This window comes from Oncorhynchus tshawytscha, linkage group LG22, assembly GCF_018296145.1.
Source record: "Oncorhynchus tshawytscha isolate Ot180627B linkage group LG22, Otsh_v2.0, whole genome shotgun sequence".
In the NCBI taxonomy this organism is placed as follows: Eukaryota; Metazoa; Chordata; class Actinopteri; order Salmoniformes; family Salmonidae; genus Oncorhynchus; species Oncorhynchus tshawytscha.
The window spans coordinates 24932204-24958143 of NC_056450.1; the positions used below are offsets into that span (position 1 = coordinate 24932204).

Genomic DNA, 25940 nt, shown 5'->3' on the forward strand with positions numbered 1-25940 from the left:
TCTTTTCACTCTGCCAATTAGGTTAGTACTACAATGTTGTTGATCCATCCTCCGTTTTCTCCTATCACAGCCATTAAACTCTGTTTAAAAGTCACCATTAGTCACCAAAGTCACCAGTGCTGACCTGTTGCAACCTCTGCAAACACTGCAATTATTATTATTATTATTATTTGACCCCACTGGTCATCTATGAACATTTGAACATCTTAGCCATGTTCTGTTATAATCTCAACCCGGCACAGCCAGAAGAGGCCTGGCCACCCCTCAGAGCCTGGTTCCTCTCTAGGTTTCTTCCTAGGTTCCTGCCTTTCTAGGGAGTTTTTCCTAGCCATCGTGCTTCTACATCTGCATTGCTTGCTGTTTGGGGTTTTAGGCTGGGTTTCTGTATAGCACTTTGTGACATCGGCTTATGTAAAAAGGGCTTTATAAATACAATTGATTGATTGATTGATTGGGCTTATGGTGAAATCCCTGAGCGGTTTCCTTCCTCTCCGAGCAACTGAGTTAGGAAGGACACCTGTATATTTGAAGTGCCTGGGTGTATTGATACACCATCCAAGGTGTCATTAATAAATTCACCATGCTCAAAGGGATATTCAATGTTAATTTAAAATCCAATGTTCCAATATGTGCCCTTTGCGAGGCATTGGAAAACCTCTCTGGTCTTTGTCGTTGAATCTGTGTTTGAAATTCACTGCTCAACTGAGGGACCTTACAGATAATTGTATGTGTGGGGTACAGAGATGTTAACACTATTATTGCACACAGAATGAGTCCATGCAACTTATTATGTGACTTGTTATGCAAATTTTACCCCTGAACTTATTTAGCCTTTCCGAAAGGGGTTGAATACTTATTGACTCAACACATTTCAGCATAAAATCTTTTACTAATTGTAAAAATGTTGAAAAACATAATTCCACTTTGACATTATGGGGTATTGTTGGTCAGTGACCAAAAATGATTTTTGCAATATAATGAATTTCATATTAATACGGCTGTAACACAACTAAATGTGGAAAAAGTCAAGGGGTGTGAATATTTTCTGAAGGCACTGTATACAAACTTACCAAAACACTCAAGAAAAACAATCGCATTCCTCATTAAAGAGAGGCATCAGTACATCCAGTTATAGGATGGGACACGGATAGAGAGCCCCAGACCTAAAGTATGTACAGTATACTGACAAACTCTGTGTGTGTCAGTATACGCACAAACATATTTAGTCAGTGTCACACATAACATTACATAATTTAGCTTACACGCTTATCCGGAGCGACTTGCAGTCGGAGAATACAACAAGGACACACGGCACAACCAGAGACAAACATGATATGAGATTCATTCAAGAAAGATGCATTGTGTAATCTTCTAAATCGTTCAAATATCGGGACACCAACACGCACACACAACACACGTGACAGATGAATCAGCCCTGCTTGCTAGAGTATTACTACTTTCCTTCTTAAATCTAAAAGTAGAAGTATCCCCTCTCGTTCTGATTCCTGGCTAAATGGACCATGGGATTAATGTAGCTGAAGTGTCGATTTCCAATATCTCTGCAGCCCTGTGCATCTGCTGGGGGCAAGAGGGGAGCAGAGCAGCCAGGTAGGCAGGTACACCCAGCCATCTATCCTGATTTGGGCCCTGACTCCTCATCAGAGCACAGCCACCCAGAGGGTCACTTTCACAAGAAAGGGGATGGGGTGGGGGAGGGGTGCTCAACTAAACTTCAAAGAGAGAGATCCTACTGTAGGCCCTGTGAACATATTTTTAGCATCCATCCTACATGCTTTCTTGTCTGACACAAACACAACTAAAAAGGTGTTAAAATAGCACAGGTTCCATTACATGGCCTCTCTCCTATTCAGTCATGTGAGACCAAAGATTAAGACATGAGAGAGGAAGGTTTGGAACAGGGCCCCAGTCTCCCCCAAGGTTTGGCTGAAGCCTTATCAGGGACAAGGTCCTCCAGTCTGTCTGATGTCTTATCAGGGACCAAGTCCTCCAGTCTGTCTGATGTCTTATCAGGGACCAAGTCCTCCAGTCTGTCTGATGCCTTATCAGCGACCAAGGCCTCCAGTCTGTCTGATGCCTTATCAGGGACGAAGGCCTCCAGTCTGTCTGTTTCTGACAGGGCAGGTGAAGGGAGGGAACATGTGTCTGTACAGAGAAGGGGCCCTAGGGCATGGGGGTTTCTAACTGATACTGAGAGATGATTTAACAAGGTCTTAAACCGTTAGGATCCTTTCTCCAGCCTGATGGAGACAACAACACCGCCTGGCCGTGAGGCCCGGCATTTCCCCTCAGACACAATTAACCAGCACTTAGTCTGGACAGAGGGGTCGATTCAGGGAGAAAACACACACGCACAAGAAACAAAAACATCCCCACCCCCTATACACACACAGGGGATTGTGTAAGTGAGAGAAAATGTGTGTGTGTGTGTGTGTGTGTGTGTGTGTGTGTGTGTGTGTGTGTGTGTGTGTGTGTGTGTGTGTGTGTGAAGCCCCAGTTGAAGCCCCAGTTGAGTGGTCAGTGGTCATCTCACAGCAATGTGCAGAGAGAGCGTATTTCATTCACGGGGTCAGAGATAATGATGGGGGAGAGGTGCAGGGTGGAGAGAGAATACAAAAGAAATATAGAGAAAGGGAAAGCAAAAGCAAAAGAAAGAAACTAGAGTCCTACCAACCACATTATTCAACACTAAGTTAAGTATAAAAATAGACAAGAGAATAGGTGAAAAAGACAGGAAGTACAAAACACAGAGAGAGAGAGATGATGACACTTTGGAGCCGCTGCCACTGCTGGGGAGTAAAATCGGGGAGCAGGTTCAGCTGAGCACCCGTATCCATAATTAATCAGCTTTATAAATAGACACACACACACAGAGAATGAAAGCTGGGGAAGTGCAGAGGTGCATTATTCAGTTGTGAGTAGTTTCCAGATGGCTGCCATGATATCTGAATATAACACAGGCCTGTTTTACACTGTCTGGCCCACTGAGTGTGACTGACAGCTCTGCCACGCTCTGTCTGCTTAGCACTAGCTCTCTGTGTGTGAGCAGGTGGGTCACAGTGTGTGTGTGTGTGTGTGTGTGTGTGTGTGTGTGTGTGTGTGTGTGTGGTACCATTGGTCTTGGGCAGGTTCTTGTGGAACTCCTCCCTGTCGTCCTCATGGAGGATGTTGTAGACGGAAGTGTTGATGAGCTCCTCCTGTTTGTACTGCAGGTACTGGGTCACGTTGTCAGACACAAACACTATGCTGCCCTCCCGGTTCACCACAAACAGAAAACCATCCAGGGCCTGAGGAAAGAGGGAAAACACATGAACAGTCAGTACAAAGGCCAATAAGAGGCCAGAGTCAGCACAGCCAGCCAATCAAAAAGGAGAGTAGTGACCTTTGATCTCACCTGAAGCAGAAGCGGCCCGAGGTGGTCTTTGTCTATGACCCCCTGTCCCGTGGAGGACACGTCCGACTTCTGTACATCGTCATCATTGGAGGACGCTTTGCCTGAACGGAGGAGATAGTACAGTCAGATATGCCTGACTCTACAATCAAGTACACAGTACCAAAATCAAATCAAATGATTATTATTCACATTTATCACATGGGCAGGTGTAGACCTTACAGTGAAATGCTTACTTACAAGCCCTTAACCAACAATGCAGTTTTAAGAAAATACCCCCCAAAATGTAAGCGATAAGAATAACAAATAATTAAAGAGCAGCAGTAAATAACAATAGCGGGGCTATATACAGAGGGAACCGGTACAGAGTCAACGTGTCAATGTGTCAATGTGCGGGGGCTCCGGTGTCGAGGTAATTACGTACATGTAGGTAGAGTTATTAAAGTGACAATGCATAGGTAATAACAGAGAGTAGCCAGAGAGTAGCAGCAAGATGGGTGGGGGGGCATTTGATTAGCTGTTCAGGAGTCTTATGGCTTAGGGGTAGAAGCTGTTTAGAAGCCTCTTGGACCTAGACTTGGCACTCCAATACCGCTTGACGTGCGGAAGCTGAGAGAACATTCTATGACTAGGGTGTTTGGAGTCGTTGACAATTTTTAGGGCCTTCCTCTGACACCACCTGGTATAGAGATCCTGGATGGCAGGAAGCTGGGCCCCGGTGATGTACTGGGCCATTTGCACTACCCTCTGTAGTGCCTTGCAGTCGGAGGCCGAGCAGTTGCCATATCAGGTAGTGATGCAACTGGTCAGGATGCTCTCGATGGTGCAGCTGTAAAACATTTTGAGGATTTGAGGAGCCATGCCAAATCTTTTCAGTCTCCTGAGGGGGAATAGGTTTTGTCGTGCCTTCTTCATGACTGTCTAAGTTTGCTTAGACCATGTTAGTTTGGTGGTGATGTGGACGCCAAGGAACTTGAAGCTTTCAACCTGCTCCACTACAGCCCCGTCGATGAGAATGGGGCTGTGCTCCGTCCTCCTTTTCCTGTAGTCCACATTCATCTTCTTTGTCTTGATCACATTGAGGAAGAGGTTGTTGTCCTGGCACCACACGGTCAGGTCTCTGACCTCCTCCCTATAGGCTGTCTCATCGTTGTCAGTGATCAGGCCTACCACTGTTGTGTCATCAGCAAACTTAATGATGGTGTTGGAGTCGTGCTTGTCATGAGGGAACAGGGAGTACAGGAGGGTACTGAGCACGCACCCCTGAGGGGCCCTTGTGTTGAGGTTCAGTGTGGTGGATGTGTTGTTACCTATCCTTACCACCTGGGGGTGGCCCGTCAGGAAGTCCAGGATCCAGTTGCAGAGGGAGGTCTTTTGTGCCAGGGTCCTTCGCTTTGTGATGAGCTTTGAGTGAACTATGGTGTTGAACGATGAGCTGTAGTCAATGAATAGCATTCTCACATAGGTGTTCCTTTTGTCCAGGTGGGAAATGGCAGTGTTTTCGTTTGCGCCTCGGACACCAACACCACCCGCTGGTGGGGGGGGGGTCCGGAGACACAAAGGGGGGAATAGTAGCCCAGACCCATGATGAGCCTCATCGAGGCCGGTGGGGGGGTCGAGACTACGGACAACACCGTACGAGGCCACCAGAGCATAAATCAAATCTAGTAAACTCCCCTATGAGAACAGTGAGGAGCAGACAGACCCCGAGACAGGGATTATCTTAGAACACATCTAAGATAGTACTGAGGTGTACCACACTGGTCGTAAAGGAAGTCCAGTGGACTTGTCCACCTCCAATACAAATGGCAACAATAATCAGTCCTTGCCATGTGTAGGTTCAACTACAATACAACTAGTACAATGCTCCAATCATGTGTTCCGGTAGTATAATATTTCAGAATAAATCGGTAGGATAACTGGTCCCTTTGAGCACCAGTACCAATACCAGCAACAGTCAGTCTAGCTACAATCAGTAAGAAGGTTAGAGACCTAACCAATCAAATTACCCTTGACAATAGCGACATAGGAGTCACTCAGAGTGCAACATGTGGAAGGGAATCTCCAGTGCACTCTTCCAATGGTTAACACATGTCACTAATAAATAGAATCCTCCATTCAGGAGGAAAATTATTAGAATCATTAACCACGATCACACCACGTACGACTGGTCCAATACTTAAAGAGTACTTCCGTCGTGAGGTTAGTTCCTCCGTGGATAACATACAGTGGGGCAAAAAAGCATTTAGTCAGCCACCAATTGTGTAAGTTCTCCCACTTAAAAATATGAGAGAGGCCTGTAATTTTCATCATAGGTACACTTCAACTATGATGGACAAAATGAAAAAAAAAAATCCAGGAAATCACAATGTAGGATTTTTAATTAATTAATTTGCAAATTATGGTGGAAAATAAGTATTTGGTCAATGACAAAAGTTTATCTCAATACTTTGTTATATACCCTTTGTTGGCAATGACAGAGGTCAAACGTTTTCTGTAAGTCTTCACAAGGTTTTCACACACTGTTGCTGGTATTTTGGCCCATTCCTCCATGTAGATCTCCTCTAGAGCAGTGATGTTTTGGGGCTGTTGCTGGGCAACACGGACTTTCAACTCCATCCAAAGATTTTCTATGGGGTTGAGATCTGGAGACTGGCTAGGCCACTCCAGGACCTTGAAAAGCTTCTTACGAAGCCACTCCTTCGTTGCCGGGCGGTGTGTTCAATGCCCTTGCTGATGGAAGGAGGTTTTCACTCAAAATCTCACGATACATGACCCCATTCATTCTTTCCTTTACACGGATCAGTCGTCCTGGTCCCTTTGCAGAAAAACAGCACCAAAGCATGATGTTTCCACCCCCATGGTTCACATTAGGTATGGTGTTCTTTGGATGCAACTCAGCATTCTTTGTCCTCCAAACATGACGAGTTGAGTTTTTACCAAAAAGTTATATTTTGGTTTCATCTGACCATATGACATTCTCCCAATCTTCTTCTGGATCATCCAAATGCTCTCTAGCAAACTTCAGACGGGCCTGGACATGTACTGGCTTAAGCAGGGGGACACGTCTGGCACTGCAGGATTTGAGTCCCTGGTAGCGTAGTGTGTTACTGATGGTAGGCTTTGTTACTTTGGTCCCAGCTCTCTGCAGGTCATTCACTAGGTCCCCCCGTGTGGTTCTGGGATTTTTGCTCACCGCTCTTGTGATAATTTTGACCCCACGGGGTGAGATCTTGCGTGGAGCCCCAGATCGAGGGAGATTATCAGTGGTCTTATATGTCTTCCATTTCCTAATAATTGCTCCCACAGTTGATTTCTTCAAACCAAGCTGCTTACCTATTGCAGATTCAGTCTCCCCAGCCTGGTGCAGGTCTACAATTTTGTTTCTGGTGTCCTTTGACAGCTCTTTGGTCTTGGCCATTTTGTAGTTTGGAGTGTGACTGTTTGAGGTTGTGGACAGGTGTCTTTTATACTGATAACAAGTTCAAACAGGTGCCATTAATACAGGTAACGAGTGGAGGACAGAGGAGCCTCTTAAAAAAGAAGTTACAGGTCTGTGAGAGCCAGAAATCTTGCTTGTTTGTAGGTGGCCAAAAACTTATTTTCCACCATAATTTGCAAATAAATTCATAAAAAATCCTACAATGTGATTTTCTGGATTTTTTTTCTCATTTTGTCTGTCATAGTTGAAGTGTACCTATGATGAAAATTACAGGCCTCTCTCATCTTTTTAAGTGGGAGAACTTGCACAATTGGTGTCTGACTAAATACTTTTTTGCCCCACTGTAGCTATGAAATCTACTTCATACCTATCACCACTACAATATTGGAAGACACAGTGACTTGTAGTAAAAACTACTACAGACTCCCTTGACACCAATTCTGACTGACCTCCAGGCATTGACCTGAAACGTCAGACTCATTCTGCACAAGTTGTAATCTGCCAGGATACTTGGTTTTCTTCCCTTGACATGCGCACTTGTGTAAGCATAAACGCACATGCACAACGGAACATCCAATTAGGATTTATGCTAGGATCACTTAAGGGTCCAAGCAAAATACCAGCCTTAGTAAAGTTGAACATTTACTTCTAGGCCTTGGACTCTACAGCACTCACCAGTTTTCTTCCCAGAAGTCCATAGGTCATCCCTGTAGAATGCCCAAAACGAGTGCCTTACAGCTGTAAATTTATCATATAGTTATCAACTTAGAATAGTGCCTAAGCAACACACCAAGTAGGAAAACCCTAGATATGGCATTAGAGACAATGCCATGATAGTCATTTTGCCAGAACATTGGACGTATATAGAATACAGTCCAATTAGATGATTTTTGTGTGAGAACTATATTTTGTATATATTTTGTTTATGCTTTCATTCCTTTTCGGTTCAGTTCCTTTGACACTTAGGAAGTGATAGAGCCATAAACAAAGTCCCCATACAACCATCACTTAGTGCCACAACGCCGCTCATTGGGGAATGAATGTAATTATATATATTTCATGAGTGTGTGTGCGTGCGTGGTTAACATCTGCCTAAGTTACTACCCAGATCTTCCAGTCTGGACGACGACCAGATGACGGGTCCGGAAAGGCGACCCCAAATCCGGACACCCACGGCCCATCATTGTGGCGGCATACCCCGCTGTCAGAGAGCCTACCAAGGTAAACCACCAGAGGGGGGGGGGCAACAGCAATCACCAACCAGGACATCCCCTGGCCCTCTCTGGGGTACTTTGTAGCTTCCAGGGAACCTACCAAGGTACATCACTAGAAGGGACCGCAATGGCGATCACCAACCGGACATCAACTGCCATCCTTGTGGTGGACTGCTCCGCTTTCAGAAAAGCCTACCTTGTTCAACCACCAGAGGGGACTACAACGATGATCTACAAACAGGACATCACGTGTTCATGATTTTATGTTGATTTATAACTTGCAGGTCAAACAAGATCCAAACCACCAGGGGGGGGTATGTCATGACGTTGGCCTCTTTGGGTATAGCAAGCCCATCTCCCTCTCCCTGCCTCCCCCTTGCCTCCTTCAACTAGGTTGCTGTAGTCAGAGAGACGTCGTAAATTCCTGAGAAGACCCTGCCACATGGCCACACAGCAGAGAGAGAGAGTAGATTTTCATGGAGAACAAAGGAAATCCTTCCACCTCACAGAACTTGAGGTACGAACAAATTTCATGTTCCGGAGAAAGTATAAAAGATCGGTGAAGAATCCAGCTACGAACTGGTCCGTTTGTCACAACTTGGGAAGCTCATGGGAGATGGTGTGGCCACATTACCATAACGCTGTTTATATAATAGCCTCAGATATGAGTTTTACATCTAATTGTTGTATAAGATGAATGAGTGAGTATGATACTGTTTGTATGATTGTGTAATATGATTTTGGACTGTTTAATGAAGAAAGATACAATTCCCTTTTGATTTGAACTAAATCAGAGGACCGCCCCTGAGCCCAGTTAGGGTCAGGCCTCCTGGGACAGCCCCTTTTCTGCCATTCCGAATAAAACCCAACTTTGAGAAATTATCAGCAGACCGAGCTTACCTCAATGACGAGATGGCTAAAGGTTGCAGACCATGTTTTTCTCCATTAGGAGGACAAGGGTTGTAAGACTATTGCTGAATCTTTTAACCATACCACGTGGTTAAACTCTTAGACTATCGATACCGACAGAATAAGAACAAGTCTTTGATATTAATTACTAGTCTGCAGCTAGGAATTCGGTATCATTGTCCACGAAGAACGACAACCGCAGAAACAACCGTTCTATAATGAATGTCACTCTGAACAATCCCCTCTAACCACAACCGAGAGAGAGAGAGGGAGAGAGACGGACAATTCTACAAAATAAATTAACTTTTCACCAGCGATCAAGACGACACACTGAGCGTAAATATATATATTGATTGCAATTGTTCCCGAATGAGTGAGCGTTCATGTGCAAAGGATTAGCATTTCAAATATTATAATTATCACTCTGTAGTGACTTCTTAGTCGACCCCCACTTCGCCTTTTGTCTAACAAGCCGCCATGCCGGTTTAGCCCACTAGGGCACATTCTCCTATCATTTCATGTAACCACATTTACCTTGTTTGTTTATGCATTTCTGTGAATTACTTAGTTAGTACTAAATAAATGATTTAAGACAATGAATTGATGTATGGATGACTCATAGTGACGACTGGGTTCGTGCAGATAACCAATAATTTACGACATTAGAAATGAGACTAACGTGAGGTAAAGTAAATAATTAATTAATTCGAAGACTAATTGATCAGATAAAAGATCTGAAAAGTTATTTTGGGAAATGATAACTTTGTAATCTGAATATTTTTCCTTGGTGCCCCGACTTCCTAGTTAATTAGTTACGTGATTAATCAGTTGATCGCGTAATAACTAATTACAGAGAATTTTTTATAAAAACTATCAGTCTTCAGTTAATGATAGTAAAGTCACGACAGTGGTCTGCTTGAAACATGTTGGTATCAAAGACTCAGACAGAGAGCGGTTGAAAATGTCAGTGAAGACACTTGCCAGTTGGTCAGCGCATGCTCGGAGTACACATCCTGGTAATCCGTCTGGCCCTGCGGCCTTGTGAATGTTGACCTGTTTAAAGGTCTTACTCACATCGGCTACGGAGAGCGTGATCACACAGTTGTCCGGAACAGCTGATGGTCTCATGCATGTTTCAGTGCTACTTACCTCGAAGCGAGCATAGAAGTTATTTAGCTTGTCTGGTAGGCTTGTGTCACTGGGCAGCTCTCGGCTGTGCTTCCCTTTGTAGTCTGTAATAGTTTGCAAGCACTGCCACATCCGACGAGCATCGGAGCCGGTGTAGTACGATTCGATCTTAGTCCTGTATTGACGCTTTGCCTGTTTGATGGTTCGTCGGAGGGCATAGCAGGATTTATTATAAGCTTCCGGGTTAGAGTCCCACTCCTTGAAAGTGGCAGCTCTACCCTTTAGCTCAGTGCGAATGTTGGCTTGGCTTCTGGTTGGGGTATGTATGTACAGTCACTGTGGGGATGACGTCCTCGATGCACTTATTGATAAAGCCAGTGACTGATGTGTTGTACTCCTCAATGCCAACGGAAGAATCCCGGAACATATTCCAGTTTGTGCTTCCAAAACAGTCCTGTAGTTTAGCATCTGCTTCATCTGACCACTTTTTATAGACCGAGTCACTGGTGCTTCCTGCTTTAATTTTTGCTTGTAAGCAGGAATCAGGAGGATAGAGTTATGGTCAGATTTGCCAAATGGAGGGTGAGCTTTGAACACCTCTCTGTGTGTGGAGTAAAGGTGGTCTATAATTTTTTTTCCCTCTGGTTGCACACTTAACATGCTGATAGAAATGAGGTAAAACTGATTGAAGTTTTCCTGCATTAAAGTCCCTGGCCACTAGGGGTGCCGCCTCTGGATGAGTGTTTTCCTGCTTGCTTATGTCGGAACACAGCTCATTGAGTGCGGTTTTAGTGCCAGCCTCGGTCTGTGGTGGTATGTAAGACAGCTACGAAAAATACAGATGAAAAATCTCTAGGTAGATAGTATGGTCTACAGCTTAACACAAGATACTCTACCTCTACCTCAGGTGAGCAAAACCTTGAGACTTCCTTAGATATCATGCACCAGCTATTGTTTACAAATATGCGTAGGCCTCCGCCCCGTGACTTACCATAGGCTGCTGTCCTGTCCTGCCGATAGAGTGTTTAAACCGCTTGCTGTATGTTCTTAATGTTGTCGTTCAGCCACGACTCGGTGAAACATAAGATATTACAGTTTTTAATGTCCCGTTGGTAGGATATACGTGCTTTCAGTTCGTCTCATTTATTTTCCAGCGATTGAACGTTATCTAGCAGAACGGAAGGCAAGGGCAGATTAGCCACTCGTCGCCTGATCCTCACAAGGCATCCTGATCTCTTTCCGCGGAACCTACGTTTCCCTTTCCAGCGAATCACGGGGATCTGGGCCTGATCGGGTATCTGTAGTATATCCCTCGCATCCGACTCATTGATGAAGAACTCCTCGTCCAATTTGAGGTGAGTAATCTCAGTTTTGATGTCCAGAAGCTCTTTTCGGGTCATAAGAGACGGTAGCAGCAACATTATGTACAAAACAAATTACGAACAACGTGAAAAAACAAACAAAATAGCATGGTTGGATAAGAGCCGATAAGATCGCAGCCCTCCCCTTCGGCGCCATCTTAAATTCCTAACACACCTTGAATTCCTAACACACATCTCCTGTACAATCTCCTGTGAAAGTGTGTGTGCAAATAAGAAAACATTAAAAGTATGAAGAGATGAGCTGTGAAAGGTGTAAAGTAAACTCTTTAGACACAGATCTGTGTAACTACATCACAATCCACTTATTAAAGCTCCAACAACCACCAGGGGTCAGCGTTTCCCAACCTTCCCTCCACACAAAGCACCAGGTAAGGGGAGCAACATCCATATGCAGCCTTCTCTGTCTGAGGAGCGAAGGGGCTGAGACCAGACCAGGGCTGGACGTAGACCAGAGCAGTATAGTGTATGGTTTGGACTAGGTAGCAACTTGCCTTGCTGCCTTCATAGTTTATATTTAGTGTGAGATTTAAGAGGGACTGGCTGGCAGAGATCCAGGCAGGCACTAGGCAACAGCAGTATTAATGCAGAAGCTATCTGGAGCTGGGCTACAGGAATCCTTCCATCTGATTAGGTCCCAGAGGGGACAGATACAGCAAACAGAAAGAAAAACAGCCAGCCCTGCTCTGAAGGTAGAGATCCTAGAGGGGGAAATCAATCATTTCCAGGCCCAGGGACATGTACTAGTCTGTGGCGGCCTAAATGTCAGAACTGGACAAGAACCTGACACCCTCAGCACACAGGGGGACTAACACCTACCTGGAGGTGACAGCAATCCCTGCCCCATATGCCTCCCAAGGCACAACATGACCAAAAAAAACGGGTCACAACTCCTGCAGCTCTGTCGTACGCTGGTATGTACAAAGTCAAAGATAGGTTTCGAGGGGTAGGTACATCTATAGCTCATCTCTTGGCAGTAGTACTGTAGACTACTTTATCACTGACTTCAACCCAGAGTCTCTCAAAGCATTCAGTCAGCCCACTGACACCCTTATCAGGTCACAGCAAAATCACAGTCTACTTGAACAGAGTAATACTCAATCATGAGGCATCAAAGCCAAAGGAACTGAATAATTATAAAGAAATACTTTAGATGAAAGGAAAGTAGTGTGGAAACCTACCAAAAACCATTTAGGCAACAACAAATTCAATCCCTTTTAGACAACTTCCTGGACAAAAAGTGAAAATGTAAACTTGGCAGTAGAAAACCTAAATAGTATATTTGACCTCTCAGCTTCTCAATCAAATCTAAAAAAGTCAAATAGAAAACTGAAGAAAATTAATAACAATGACAAATGGTTTTACGAAGAATGCAAAAACTAAAGAAAGAAATCTAGAAACCTATCCAAACAAAAACATAGAGACCCAGAAATCCTGAGCCTTTACTATGGTGAATCACTAAAACAATACAGAAATACACTACAGAAAAATAAGGAACAGTACGTCAGAAATCAGCTCAACGTAATTGAAGAATCCATAGACTCGAACCACTTCTGGGAAAATTGGAAAATACTAAACAAACAACAACACGAAGAGTTATCTATCCAAACGGAGATGTATGGGTAAACATATACATGGTCAAATACAAATCTTAGGATACCTGACCACTGTGACTGACCCAAACTTAAGGAAAGCTTTGACTATCTACAGACTCAGTGAGCATAGCCTTGCTATTGAGAAAGGCCACCGTAGGCAGACCTGGCTCTCAAGAGAAGACAGGCTATGTGCACACTGCCACAAAATGAAGTGGAAACTGAGCTGCACTTCCTATCCTCATGCCAAATGTATGATCATATTAGAGACACTAATTTCCCACAGACTACACAGACCACAAAGAATTTGAAAACAAACACAATTTTGATAAACTCCCATATTTATTGTGTGAAATACCACAGTGTGCAATCACAGCAGCAATATTTGTGACCTGTTGCCACAAGAAAAGGGCAACTAGTGAAGAACAAACACCATTGTAAATACAACCCATATTTATGTTTATTTTAATTTTATTTTGTACTTGAACTATTTGCACATTTATTCTTAATGTTTACTGTTAATTTTTATTGTTCATTTCACTTTTGTTTATTATCTACTTCACTTGCTTTGTCAATGCTATCATATGTTTCCCATGCCAATAAAGTGTTGACCTTAAATTAACATTTAATTGAGAGAGAGGGGATAGAGAAAATGGGAAGAGGGGTACAGAAGGAGAGGGAGGTGGTGGAGAGGTAGAAGGAAAGGTAGAGAGACAGAGGGAGAGAGAAGGGGTAGACAGAGGGAGAGCGAAAGAGAGAGAAATAAAGAAAGAGAAAGGTTGAGAACAAATTCGTAGAAAGAAAGAAAGAAAGAGAGAACCAGACAGAGTTGTAAAGAGTGAAATCCAATGGCACTTTATTATTCACTTCCGGTAACTATGGCAACCTGTCTCCGGAGAGTCAGTGCCAGCTGTACTTCCCCTTCCTGTCGAGGTGGCAGAGACTAACTGTCACCTCCCCCTGCCTCAGTCTCGGTCTCTGTTCAGACTGACTGTCACCTTCCCTTGCCTCAGTTTCGGTCTCTATTCAGACTGACTATCACCTCCCACTGCCTTAGTTTTGGTCTCTGTTCAGACTGACTGTCACTTCCCCCTGCCTCAGTCTCTGTTCAGACTATAATCCTCCCACTCAATTAGGCTCAGCTAGATCTAGGACACTAAACTGATCTTAAATCAGTGTCTAGGGCCAACTTAAGCCTACTACTCCCTGCGGTTCCCCTACCAATGCCCATCACAGAAGGCTGCTGAGGGGAGGACGGCTCATAATAATGACTGGAATGGAGTAAATGGAATGGTATCAAACACATGGAAACCATGAGTTTTATGTGTTCGATTCCATTTCATTTACTCCGTCTCAGCCGCTACTATGAGCCTGTCCTCCCTAATTAAGATACCACCAACCTCCTGTGCCTCCAAGCCATTGTGAACACCTGTGGTGCCTATCCAAAGGGGGAATGAAACATGCATCAAAAGTCATGTAAAAGTACTGTAAAAGTCTGCAAATGATTCACTATCTACAACAACTTCAACAAGATTATACCAGACAATAACGGAGGCAAAGCAGTCCACTTTGATTACCTGTAACGGCAGTTACACAACCATAGTTGCTCTCGCACGCACACACGCACACACGCACACACACACACACACACACGCAGACACGCACACACACACACGCACACACACACACAGACACACACAGACAGACACACAGAAGAAGTGACATGCACACAAAGCCCTGCCAAAGTTCCCCCCCCAAACAATCCCCAACAGCCCAGGCTGTGAAATGGTCTGGAGATGAATGAGTGATGGATGAGTCTGTGGCTCTGTGCACCTGGGCCCACAGTTCTCCCTCTCCTCCATCCCTCCCCTCCCCTCCTCTCCCTGGCCCAGCTGCTCTGGGGGAAAGACACACAGCCAGGGCTCCAGCCCTCTCACAGACCTGCTCCATACTATCAGCTCTAATTGCCTCCCTCTTAGCCCATCTGGCTTTCCAGTGCCACTCCAGTGCCACTCCAGTACTAAACCAGTGCTAATCCAGTACCACTCCAGTGCTAAACCAGTGCCACTCCAGTGCTAATCCAGTGCCACTCCAATGCTAAACCAGTGCCACTCCAGTGCTAATCCAGTGCCACTCCAGTGCTAATCCAGTGCCACTCCAGTGCTAAACCTGTGCTACTCCAGTGCAAAACCAGTGCTAATCCAGTGCCACTCCAGTGCTAAACCAGTGCCACTCCAGTGCTAATCCAGTGCCACTCCAATGCTAAACCAGTGCCACTCCAGTGCTAAACCAGTGCCACTCCAGTGCTAAACCAGTGCCATTCCAGTGCTAAACCAGTGCCACTCCAGTGCTACTCCAGCGCCACTCCAGTGCTACGGTCACATCTGCTAGACTATGATCAAGGCCAATAACACTCCACATGTTTTAGGTGCACTAACAACATTGGGAGCCACAGATTTAAGGGACGATATGATGAAAGTAATGGTGATGGGTTTACTATTAGTCTTGTCCAAAGGCTGACAAAAAGTAGTGTCCAAAATAGGGAATAGGGTGCCATTTCTGTCATTGCCACAGTACTGGTTCTGAGACAGCCATGTCTAGCAGTGGTACTGTGTAGTCAGTGATAAAGTTGCAGATATTACTAATGGGTTACCCACAGCTACAATGGGTGTCTGTCTCTACTCACCCTGCTCTTTTATCTGTCTGATCTGGCGCACCGTCTCCTTGAGGATGGCACACTTGTCTGGCTTGACGTTGAAGCTGTCGATGTCACCGAGGTTGGCAGAGATCAATTCGGCCAGCTCCTCGATGTATTTAGTCTCCTGCTCCCGCCGTCTCCGCTCACACCTACAGGGTGTACCACTATGTGTTATTACCGGTATTCACCATTATTTACAGTTGTTTTACCAGGGTTCTATTCATTAGGCACCACATGGAAGAAAATGGACTGAAACAGGGAGGGACTACCTGAAATTGTACAATAAGAAATGCTTGTATTTGTTATCCATTTCAAAACACTTTTAAAAAATTACAAAAAATCATGCCCGACTGAATATGACGCTGGTAGTTTGACTACGAAAACGGCCTATTTCCATGTTTAAGGTTACCGAATCTGCCCAGAGTCTTTAATGTGCCCGAATGTCAAGTACAGTATAGCATTCTGGGGATGTGGTTCGATCACTACAATAACAATCTTTCATTCTCTCAGCATTGACTCATCCATGCTTGGACATACACATTCAACCTTCCATGACTTTGAGAATGGATTTTCAGACTATTCAAACAGAAACTGGTTTCCAACAGGTCAATGATGAGCTTAACCCAATATCCCACCGAAATAATCTAATGGTCAAATATTGTGTAACCGGTTTCAAACTGGTACAAATTGGCTATGTTTACACAGGCAGCCCAATTCTGATCTTTTATTTTACTAATTGGCATTTTGACCAATCAGATCAGCTCTGAAAAATATCTGATGTGAAAAGATCTGATGTGAATGGTCAAAAGACCAATTAGGGGTGAAAAAAATCTGAATTGGGCTGCCTGTGTAGACTTGAGTGTAGACTAGATACTCTTAAGGTGAATGACTACAGCTACTAGTGATCTCCAGAGTTTGTAGCCAGGGTTGACCTACAGTAGAATACAGTAAAAAGGCTACATACACCCTGTTGTAATTCCAAATGTATGAATAAAAATGTGTATTATCGGACTTGGCAAAATATATTTGTATGTTTTGTCACCAGCCCCCTACTCACCCCAGACCGGGCGTGTCGCAGGTGGAGAGCTTGCGTTTTCGGTTTTCCGAGCTCAGAGGCTCCATGGAGTTGTCCCCCAGTCCGCTCATCGTGTACACATATCAGCACCTGACAGGGACAGGAAACACAAACCCTTTGACAACAGGTGAGATGATTTGAGGGATGGCCAATAATATGTTAATGTGGCTATGAGGGAAAAAGACAAACAGGTGTAGGAAACCTCCATATATAAACACATCTAACCTTATGGCTATTGTTCAAACCCAAAGACAGACACCCACACCGACATGAAGGAGAAGCTTTATGTTAAATATACATATACAACCAGGGTACTCTTAAGCTTATATTATGCAAATAAGACACTCTTGGCACAATATGAAAAATCGATATTGCATTTAGCAACGTCTGCTTCCTTCTCTTTCAGGGTAGAGTGTGTGTAGGACTGGCACAGACAGACACACAGACACACACACACACGTAGCAGGATTAGCAGCGTCTCTGACAGTAAGCCAGGCTGCACGACTAACCCGGTTAAGACAGACGTCTGTCTCCCACAATGCATCACACTCGGTATACAGGAAGTGGGCTGGCAAAGGAGGGGGGAGAGGAGAGCGAGAAGTCGGCAGCAGGAAGTCTATGCTGATTAGTCCATTTCTTTACCAGTGACGCTGGGGAAAAGTGAGAGGGGGCAGGGGGAGAGAGAGTGAATGCAAAAGGAGGGAGAGTGAATGAGGTAGGAGACAGAAAGGGAGAGGACATAGAGGGGGGAGATTCAGGAAGAGAGCAGGAGGATAAGAGAGCGGTGGGAGACAGAGAGAGGGAGCAGAGAGGGAGAGGGAAAAGCGAGGTGAAGGGGAGGTAGCAAGAGGGAGAGCGGGAAGAGAGTGAGAGAAGGAGTGGAAGAGAGAGGGAGGAGAGAGAAAGAAGAAAAGGACGCATGTAGACAGGCCCATGAGCTTTGAGTCTCGGTGGTGCACGATCGGGAGGAGAACCACACTCCAGTGCCTTTCTTAACCTTCACAGCAAGTGCATCATTTTTATTCCATTGATTACATGGTTACCCTCTGACTGACATGCATGAAGCCTCTAATGAATAGAAAATAAATCCACCAGAGGGAAAGGAAGCAGTGTCGCCATTCTCTCATTCTATCCATTTATTTTACAGATAGTTTATGTTATAATTATTAGTGGTAGCCTGTTTATCCATCACTGTGATACATATTTTAATTTCAATCATTGCAAGGACATATGATCGGCTTCACAGAAAGACTAAGTTTGTTGCTACATTATCCCAGCGGTTGACTCAACTCCAAATATTGCATTATAAAATTAGCCCACTAGAACGACCCAAGAACAGATGTTTTACCCAGCCTATGCATTCGATCAAGCCTGCTGGTCCGGCAACATCTGTCACACCCTGATCTATTTCACCTGTCTTTGTGATGGTCTTCACTCCCCTCCAGGTGTCACCTATCTTTCCCATTATCCCCTTTGTATTTATACCTGTGTTCTCTGTTTGTCTGTTGCCTGTTCAGCTTGTTTGTCAAGTCAACCAGCATTTTTGTGTTTCAGCTCCTGCTTTTCCCAGTCTCTCTTTTTTCTCACCCTCCTGGTTCTGAGCCCGCCTGCCTGACCACTCTACCTGTCCCTGACCCTGCCTGCCGTCCTGTACCTTTGACCGACCTCTGGATTATTGACCTCTGCCTACCCTGAGCCTACCTGCCGTCCAGTACAGTTGGCCCACCTCTGGTTTACTGACCCCTGCCTGCCTTGACCTGTCTATTGCCTGCACCTGTTGGATTATTAAACCATTGTTAATTTGACGTTGTTTGCATCTGGGTCTTACCTTCCTACCTGATAACGTCACCTAAATTAATGCTTGACAATGTTGGACAGTGGTGTGATGCTCTGCCTCCCTTAGTGTGGACCAGGGTTTCCGTTAGCCGGTTATTATTATATATATATTTTTAAAAGACGATAAAAATCAGTGCTGGCCAATTGTCAGAGAAGAGAAAATCCCACTGCGAAATGCTTTTTAGACTATTCAATGAAATAACAATTGATGGAAATACATTTGACTGATCATGCTTATCGGTCTATAGGTTCATTTGCATAATTTAGTACTTACTTACTGATTTTATTGTTCCCATGGGGAAATTTTGTTGCAGGGTGATGTACACATTTAAAGTGGCGTTTAAATACAAAACAAATTGACAATACAACTTTCATAACAGTTACATATCAATAAAATAATAATAATTATAATAAAGAAAAATAAAAGATAAAAAATAAAAAAAGACTAGCCTGCTGCTGGCCTCACAGAGTCGATAGGAACATTAGCCCGAGCTATTTAGGAGGGATATCACACCTGGCACAAATTATTGTCTAGTTCTGTTTTTCCTGCTGAGGGGTGCCCTATACCTGTGCCCAGAGGGGAGTAGTTCAAAATCCAGGTACAGGGGGTGGAATTGAATTGGCGCGTGTATATAGTATATTCATTATGTATTTTATTTATCATACACGTACAGCATACAGAGCCTTTACGCAACAAATCTGTCAGACAGTGCGAGAGCTGCTACTACAGCAGCATCTCAAACAGCAAATGCATAGGCAACGGAAGGCAAGCTACATCAGCACGTCACACACCACTTTGTAATGAGCTGGAGAAAGTAAGAATAAACATATACTTCATTGTTTGAAAGTTGACCGTTTTATTATATATGAGGCATGTCTTACCTTCAAAGTAGCGTAGCCAAAATCAGACCATATTCATGGAGAAAATAATTTGTATATGAACATTCTTTCATTGTCCAGTAGCCAAAGGCACAACCCTAGTCATATTAGCAACCCACGCTAGTTGTTGCATATTAGATCTCCCAACTTTCAAAATTTCAAACTGATATTTTCCTCTGTCTCATGAAACTGCTTGCTTGTGCGGTGCGATTTTGTCAATTGTTTTCCCACTAATTTCACTATGGACAGAACATGCACGCGTAACCTACTGCCTCGTAAGCTTAAAAAAATAATAGTTTATCAACATTTTAAGATAAACGTTCTCATCTGTTGCATCAGACTTATTGCTTTTTAACTTTTTTTAATGAAATACCCCAGGGATCTATGGTCCCACAACTGCCCCAGAGTCTCGAACAAGCTGATCTATGGAATAGGTCAACTTTTCTACTATAGGGGATAGTAGATTGACATAAGCCAGGGATTTTGCTGTTCGTTACATGTCTAGTTGGCTGAGGAAAAGTAAAAGTGGACCGTTATTCTAACATCTTCAAAGTGTACATCAGAATTCGGTAAGAAAGACAGCACACCATTGCAATATTCAACTTGCATGTTCTGTTATTATGAAATACCATTATCTAAATGTGATTTCTGTCATTCTAACCACTGGGTGAACACCCTACTCAGGTTACGCACTCAATGCATATAGGTCATGTACATTTCTCAAATGTCCGGTAAATTAAAATGCTGCAGATCAAATGTCCTTCGCCACATTTTCCTAACTGTTCATTAACACGGTACTTCATTTTGTTTATCTGTCAGCCCCAGACTCGAACTCCGGCCCTGTGTGTAGCTAACTGACCATCTCTGCCCATTCATCGCCATTTACCCGTTGTTGTCTTACCCGTTGTTGTCTTAGCTCTCCCAATCAGCACCTGTGAATGCTTACTGCCTCTCTCTAATGTCAATATGCCTTGTATGCTGTTGTTTAGGATAGATCTCATTGTTTTATTTTACTGCAGAGCCCCTAGTTCCACTCAACATGCCTCAGATAGCTCCTTTGTCCCACTCCCCAAACTTGCGGAGACTGCACCTAGGTTAACTGGCGCCTCCAGAGATGCAACCTCTCTCATCGTCACTCAATGCCTAGGTTTAACTCCACTGTACTTGCACCATACCATACCCTTGTCTGTACATTATGCCCTGAATCAATCAAATCTGCTCCTTTTATTTGTTTTATTTCACCTTTATTTAACCAGGTAGGCTAGTTGAGAACAAGTTCTCATTTGCAACTGCGACCTGGCCAAGATAAAGCAAAGCAGTTCGAAACATACAACAGACTGAAACATGGAATAAACAAACATACAGTCAATAATATGGTAGAAATAAATAAATAGGCCATTGTGGCGAAGTAATTACAATATACCAATTAAACACTGGAGTGATAGATGTGCAGAAGATGAATGTGGAAGTAGAGATACTGGGGTGCAAAGGAGCAAGATTAATAAAATAAATAACAGTATGGGGATAAGGTAGTTGGATGGGCTATTTACAGTTGGGCTATGTACAGGTGCAGTGATCTGTGAGCTGCTCTGACAGGTGGTGCTTAAAGCTAGTCAGGGAGATATGAGTCTCCAGCCTAAGTGTTTTTTGCAGTTTGTTCCAGTCATTGGCGGCAGAGAACTGGAAGGAAAGGCGGCCAAAGGAAGAATTGGCTTTGGGGGTGACCAGTGAGATATACCTGTTGGAGTGCGTACCGGTGGGTGCTGCTATGGTGACCAGTGAGCTAAGGCGGGGATTTACCTAACAGAGACTTGTAGACGACCTGGAGCCAGTGGGTTTGGCAACGAGTATGAAGCGAGGGCCAGCCAACGAGAGCATACAGATCCCAGTGGTGGGTAGTATATGGGGCTTTGGAGACAAAACGGATGGCACTGTGATAGACTGCATCCAACTTGTAGAGTGGAGTGTTGCAGGCTAATTTTGCAAATGACATCGCCGAAGTCGAGGATCGGTAGGATGGTCAGTTTTACAAGGGTATGTTTGGCATCATGGGTGAAGGATGCTTTGTTGCGAAATAGGAAGCCGGTTCTAGATTTAATTTTGGATTGGAGATGCTTAATATGAGTCTGGAAGGAGAGTTTACAGTCTAACCAGAGACCTAGGTATTTGTAGTTGTCCACATAGTCTAAGTCAGAACCGTCCAGAGTAGTGATGCTGGACAGGCGGACAGGTGAGGGCAGCGATCAGTTGAAGAGCATGCATTTAGTTTTACGGCTGCACAGTAATGTCTTTAATCGATGGCGGTTATGATATCGTTTAGGACCTTGAGCGTGGCTGAGGTGCACCCATGACCAGCTCTGAATCCAGATTGCATAGTGGAGAAGGTACGGTGGTATTCAAAATGGTCGGTAATATGTTTGTTCACTTGGCTTTCGAAGGGTAGGATAGATATAGGTCTGTAGCAGTTTGGGTCTAGAGTGTCTCCCTCTTTGAAGAGGGGGATGACTGCGGCAGCTTTCCAATCTTTGGGAATCTCAGACGATACAAAAGAGAGGTTGAACAGGCTAGTAATAGGGGTTTCAACAATTACGGCAGATAATGTTAGAAAGAGAAGGTCCAGATTTTGCAGTTCTATCAGAACATCAGCTATCTGGATGTGGATGAAGGAGAAATGGGGGGGGGGGGCTTGGACGAGTTGCTGTGGGGGCTGGAGGGCTGTTGATTGGGTTAGGGGTAGCCAGGTGGAAAGCATGGCCAGCCGTAGAAAAATGCTTATTGAAATTCTCAATTATAGTGGATTTATCGGCAGTGAGTGTTTGCTAGCCTCAGTGCAGTGGGCAGCTGGGAGGAGGTGCTCTTATTCTCCATGGACTTTACAGTGTCCCAGAACTTTTTTGAGTTTGTGCTACAGGATGCAAATTTCTGCTTGAAAAAGCTAGCCTTAGCTTTCCTAACTGCATGTGCATATTGGTTCCTAACTTCCCTGAAAAGTTGCATATCACGGGGGCTATTCGATGCTAATGCAGAACACCCCATGATGTTTTTGTGCTGGTTAAGGGAAGTCAGGTCTGGAGAGAACCAAGAGCTATATCAGTTCCTCCTGTCTTGTCTCAGCCTCCAGTATTTATGCTGCAGTAGTTTATGTGTCGGGGGGCAAGGGTCAGTTTGTTATATCTGGAGTACTTCTCCTGTCCTATTCGGTGTCCTGTGTGAATCTAAGTGTGCGTTCTCTAATTCTCTCCTTCTCTCTTTCTTTCTCTCTCTCGGAGGACCTGAGCCCTAGGACCATGCCCCAGGACTACCTGACATGATGACTCCTTGCTGTCCCCCGTCTTCCTGGCCGTGCTGCTGCTCCAGTTTCAACTGTTCTGCCTTATTATTATTCGACCATGCTGGTAATTTATGAACATTTGAACATCTTGGCCATGTTCTGTTATAATCTCCACCCGGCACAGCCAGAAGAGGACTGGCCACCCCACATAGCCTGGTTCCTCTCTAGGTTTCTTCCTAGGTTTTGGCCTTTCTAGGGAGTTTTTCCTAGCCACCGTGCTTCTACACCTGCATTGCTTGCTGTTTGGGGTTTTAGGCTGGGTTTCTGTACAGCACTTTGAGATATCAGCTGATGTACGAAGGGCTATATAAATACATTTGATTTGATTTGAGTTCCTGGTTCTACATTTCTTGAATGGGGCATGCTTAATTAAGATGGTGAGGAAGGCACTTTTAAAGAATAACCAGGCATCCTCTTCTGACGGGATGAGGTCAATATCCTTCCTATCCTTATTCTCTGTTCCCAACGCACTAGACGACCAGTTCTTATAGCCGTTAGCCGTACCCTCATCCTACTCCACCTCTGTTCCTCTGGTGATGTAGAGGTTAACCCAGGCCCTGTGTGTCCCCAGGCGCTCTCATTTGTTGACTTCTATAACCACAAAAGCCTTGGGTTCATGCATGTTAACATCAGATGCCTCCTCCCTAAGTTCGCATTATTCACTGCTTTAGCACACTCCACCAACCCTGATGTCCTAGCCGTGTCTGAATCCGGGCTTAGAAAGACCACCAAAAATTCTGAAATTTCCATCCCCAATTACAACATTTTCCATCAAGATAGAACTGCTAAAGCGGGCGGAGTTAGCCTGTAGAGTTCTGTCATACTATCCAGGTCTATGCCCAAATAGTTAGAGCTTCTACTTTTAAAAATTAAAAGTTTCCAGAAATATAAGTCCCTCATTGTTGCCGCTTGTTATAGACCCCCCTCAGCTCCCAGCTGTGCCCTGGACACCATATGTGAATTGAATGCCCCCCATCTCTCGTCAGAGTTCGTACTGTTAGGTGACATAAACCGGGATATGCTTAACACCCCTGCCGTCCTACAATCTAAGCTAGATGTCCTCAATCTCACACAAATGATCAAGGAACCTACCAGGTACAACCCTAAATCCGTAACCATGGGCACCCTCATAGATATCATCCTGAACAACTTGCCCTCAAATACACCTCTGCTGTTTTCAACCAGGATCTCAGAGATTACTGCCTCAATGCCTGCGTCTGTTATGGGTCCGCTGTCAAACGTCCACACCTCATCACTGTCAAACGCTCCCTAAAACACTTCTGCGAGCAGGCATTTCTAATCGACCTGGTCTGGGGTATCCTGGTAGGATATTGACTTCATCCCGTCAGTAGAGGATGACTGGTTGTTCTTTAAAAGTGCTTTCCTCACCTTCTTAAATAAGCATGCCCCTTTAAAAAATGTAGAACTAAGAACAGATATAGCCCTTGGTTCACTCCAGACTTGACCAGCACATAAATATCCTATGGCATACTGCACTAGCATCGAATAGTCCCCGCGATATGCAACTTTCCAGGGAAGTCAGGAACTAATATACACAGGCAGTTAGGAAAGCAAAGGCTAGCTTTTTCAAACAGAAATTTGCATCCTGCAGCACTAATTACAAAAAGTTTTGGGACACTGTAAAGTCCATGGAGAATAAGAGCACCTCTTCCCAGCTGCCCACTGCACTGAGGCTAGGAAACACTGTCACCACGATAAATCCACAATAATTGAGAAAGCTGGCCATGCTTTCCACCTGGCTACCCCAACCCCGGCCAACAGCTCTGCACCACCCCGCAGCAACTGGCCCAAGTCCCCCCCCCCCACGCTTCTCCTTCACCTAAATCCAGACAGCTGATGTTCTGATAGAGCTGCAAAATCTGGATCCCTACAAATCAGCTAGGATAGACAATCTGGACCCTCTCTTCCTAAAATTATCCGCCGCAATTTTTGCAACCCCTATTACTAGTCTGTTCAATATCTCTTTCGTATCGTCTGAGATTCCCAAAGATTGGAAAGCGGCCGCCGCCATCCCCCTCTTTAAAGGGGGAGACACTCTAGACCCAAACTGTTACAGACCTATATCCATCCTGCCCTGCCTTTCTAAAGTCTTCGAAAGCCAAGTGAACAAACAGATCACCGACCATTTCGAATCCCACCGTACCTTCTCCGCTATGCAATCCGGTTTCCGGGCTGGTCACGGGTGCACCTCAGCCACGCTCAAGATCCTAAACGATATCATAATTGCCATCGATTAAAGACAGTACCGTACAGCCATCTTCATCGACCTGGCCAAGGTTTTCGACTCTGTCAATCACCACATTCTTATCGGCAGACTCAACAGCCTTAGTTTCTCTAATGACTGCCTCACCTGGTTCACTAACTACTTCTTAGATAGAGTTCAGTGTGTCAAATCGGAGGGCCTGTTGCCTGGACCTCTGGCAGTCTCTATGGAGGTGCCACAGGGTTCAATTCTCGGGCCGACTCTTTTCTCTGTATATGTCAATGATGTCGCTCTTGCTGCGGGTGATTCTCTACGCAGACACTATTCTATACATCTGGCCCTTCTTTGGACACTCCAAACGAGCTTCAATACCACACAACACTCCTTCCGTGGCCTCCAACTGCTCTTAAATGCTAATAAAACTAAATGCATGCTCTTCAACCGATCGCTGCCCACACCCGCCCGCCCGACTAGCATCCCTATTCTGGACGGTTCTGACTTAGAATATGTGGACAACTATAAATACCTAGGTGTCTGGCTAGACTGTAAACTCTCCTTCCAGACTCATATTAAGCATCTCCAATCCAAAATTAAATCTAGAAATCGGCTTCCTATTTCGCAACAAAGCCTCCTTCACTCATGCTGCCAACATACCCTCGTAAAACTGACTATCCTACCGATCCTTGACTTCGGCGATGTCATTTACAAATTAGCCTCCAACACCCTACTCAGCAAATTGGATGCAGTCTATCACAGTGCCATCCGTTTTGTCACCAAAGTCCCATATACTACCCACCACTGCGACATGTATGCTCTCATTGGCT

General features: G+C 44.6%; 1 protein-coding gene across 4 annotated transcripts in view; it reads right to left on the reverse strand.

The window, feature by feature from the left end:
- The window catches only part of LOC112222175 (nuclear receptor coactivator 3), a 112430-nt gene that overhangs the window by 10857 nt on the left and 75633 nt on the right, over positions 1–25940 (reverse strand). For all 4 annotated transcript variants that reach the window (XM_024384847.2, XM_024384846.2, XM_024384849.2 and 1 more), the window contains 4 exons: positions 16829–16936; positions 15760–15920; positions 3413–3513; positions 3131–3305 (listed from right to left, as the gene is read on the reverse strand). In XM_024384847.2, coding sequence (XP_024240615.1) covers positions 3131–3305; positions 3413–3513; positions 15760–15920; positions 16829–16917 — 526 coding nt within the window. In that variant the 5' untranslated portion in view covers positions 16918–16936. The remainder of the gene's footprint in view (positions 1–3130; positions 3306–3412; positions 3514–15759; positions 15921–16828; positions 16937–25940) is intronic.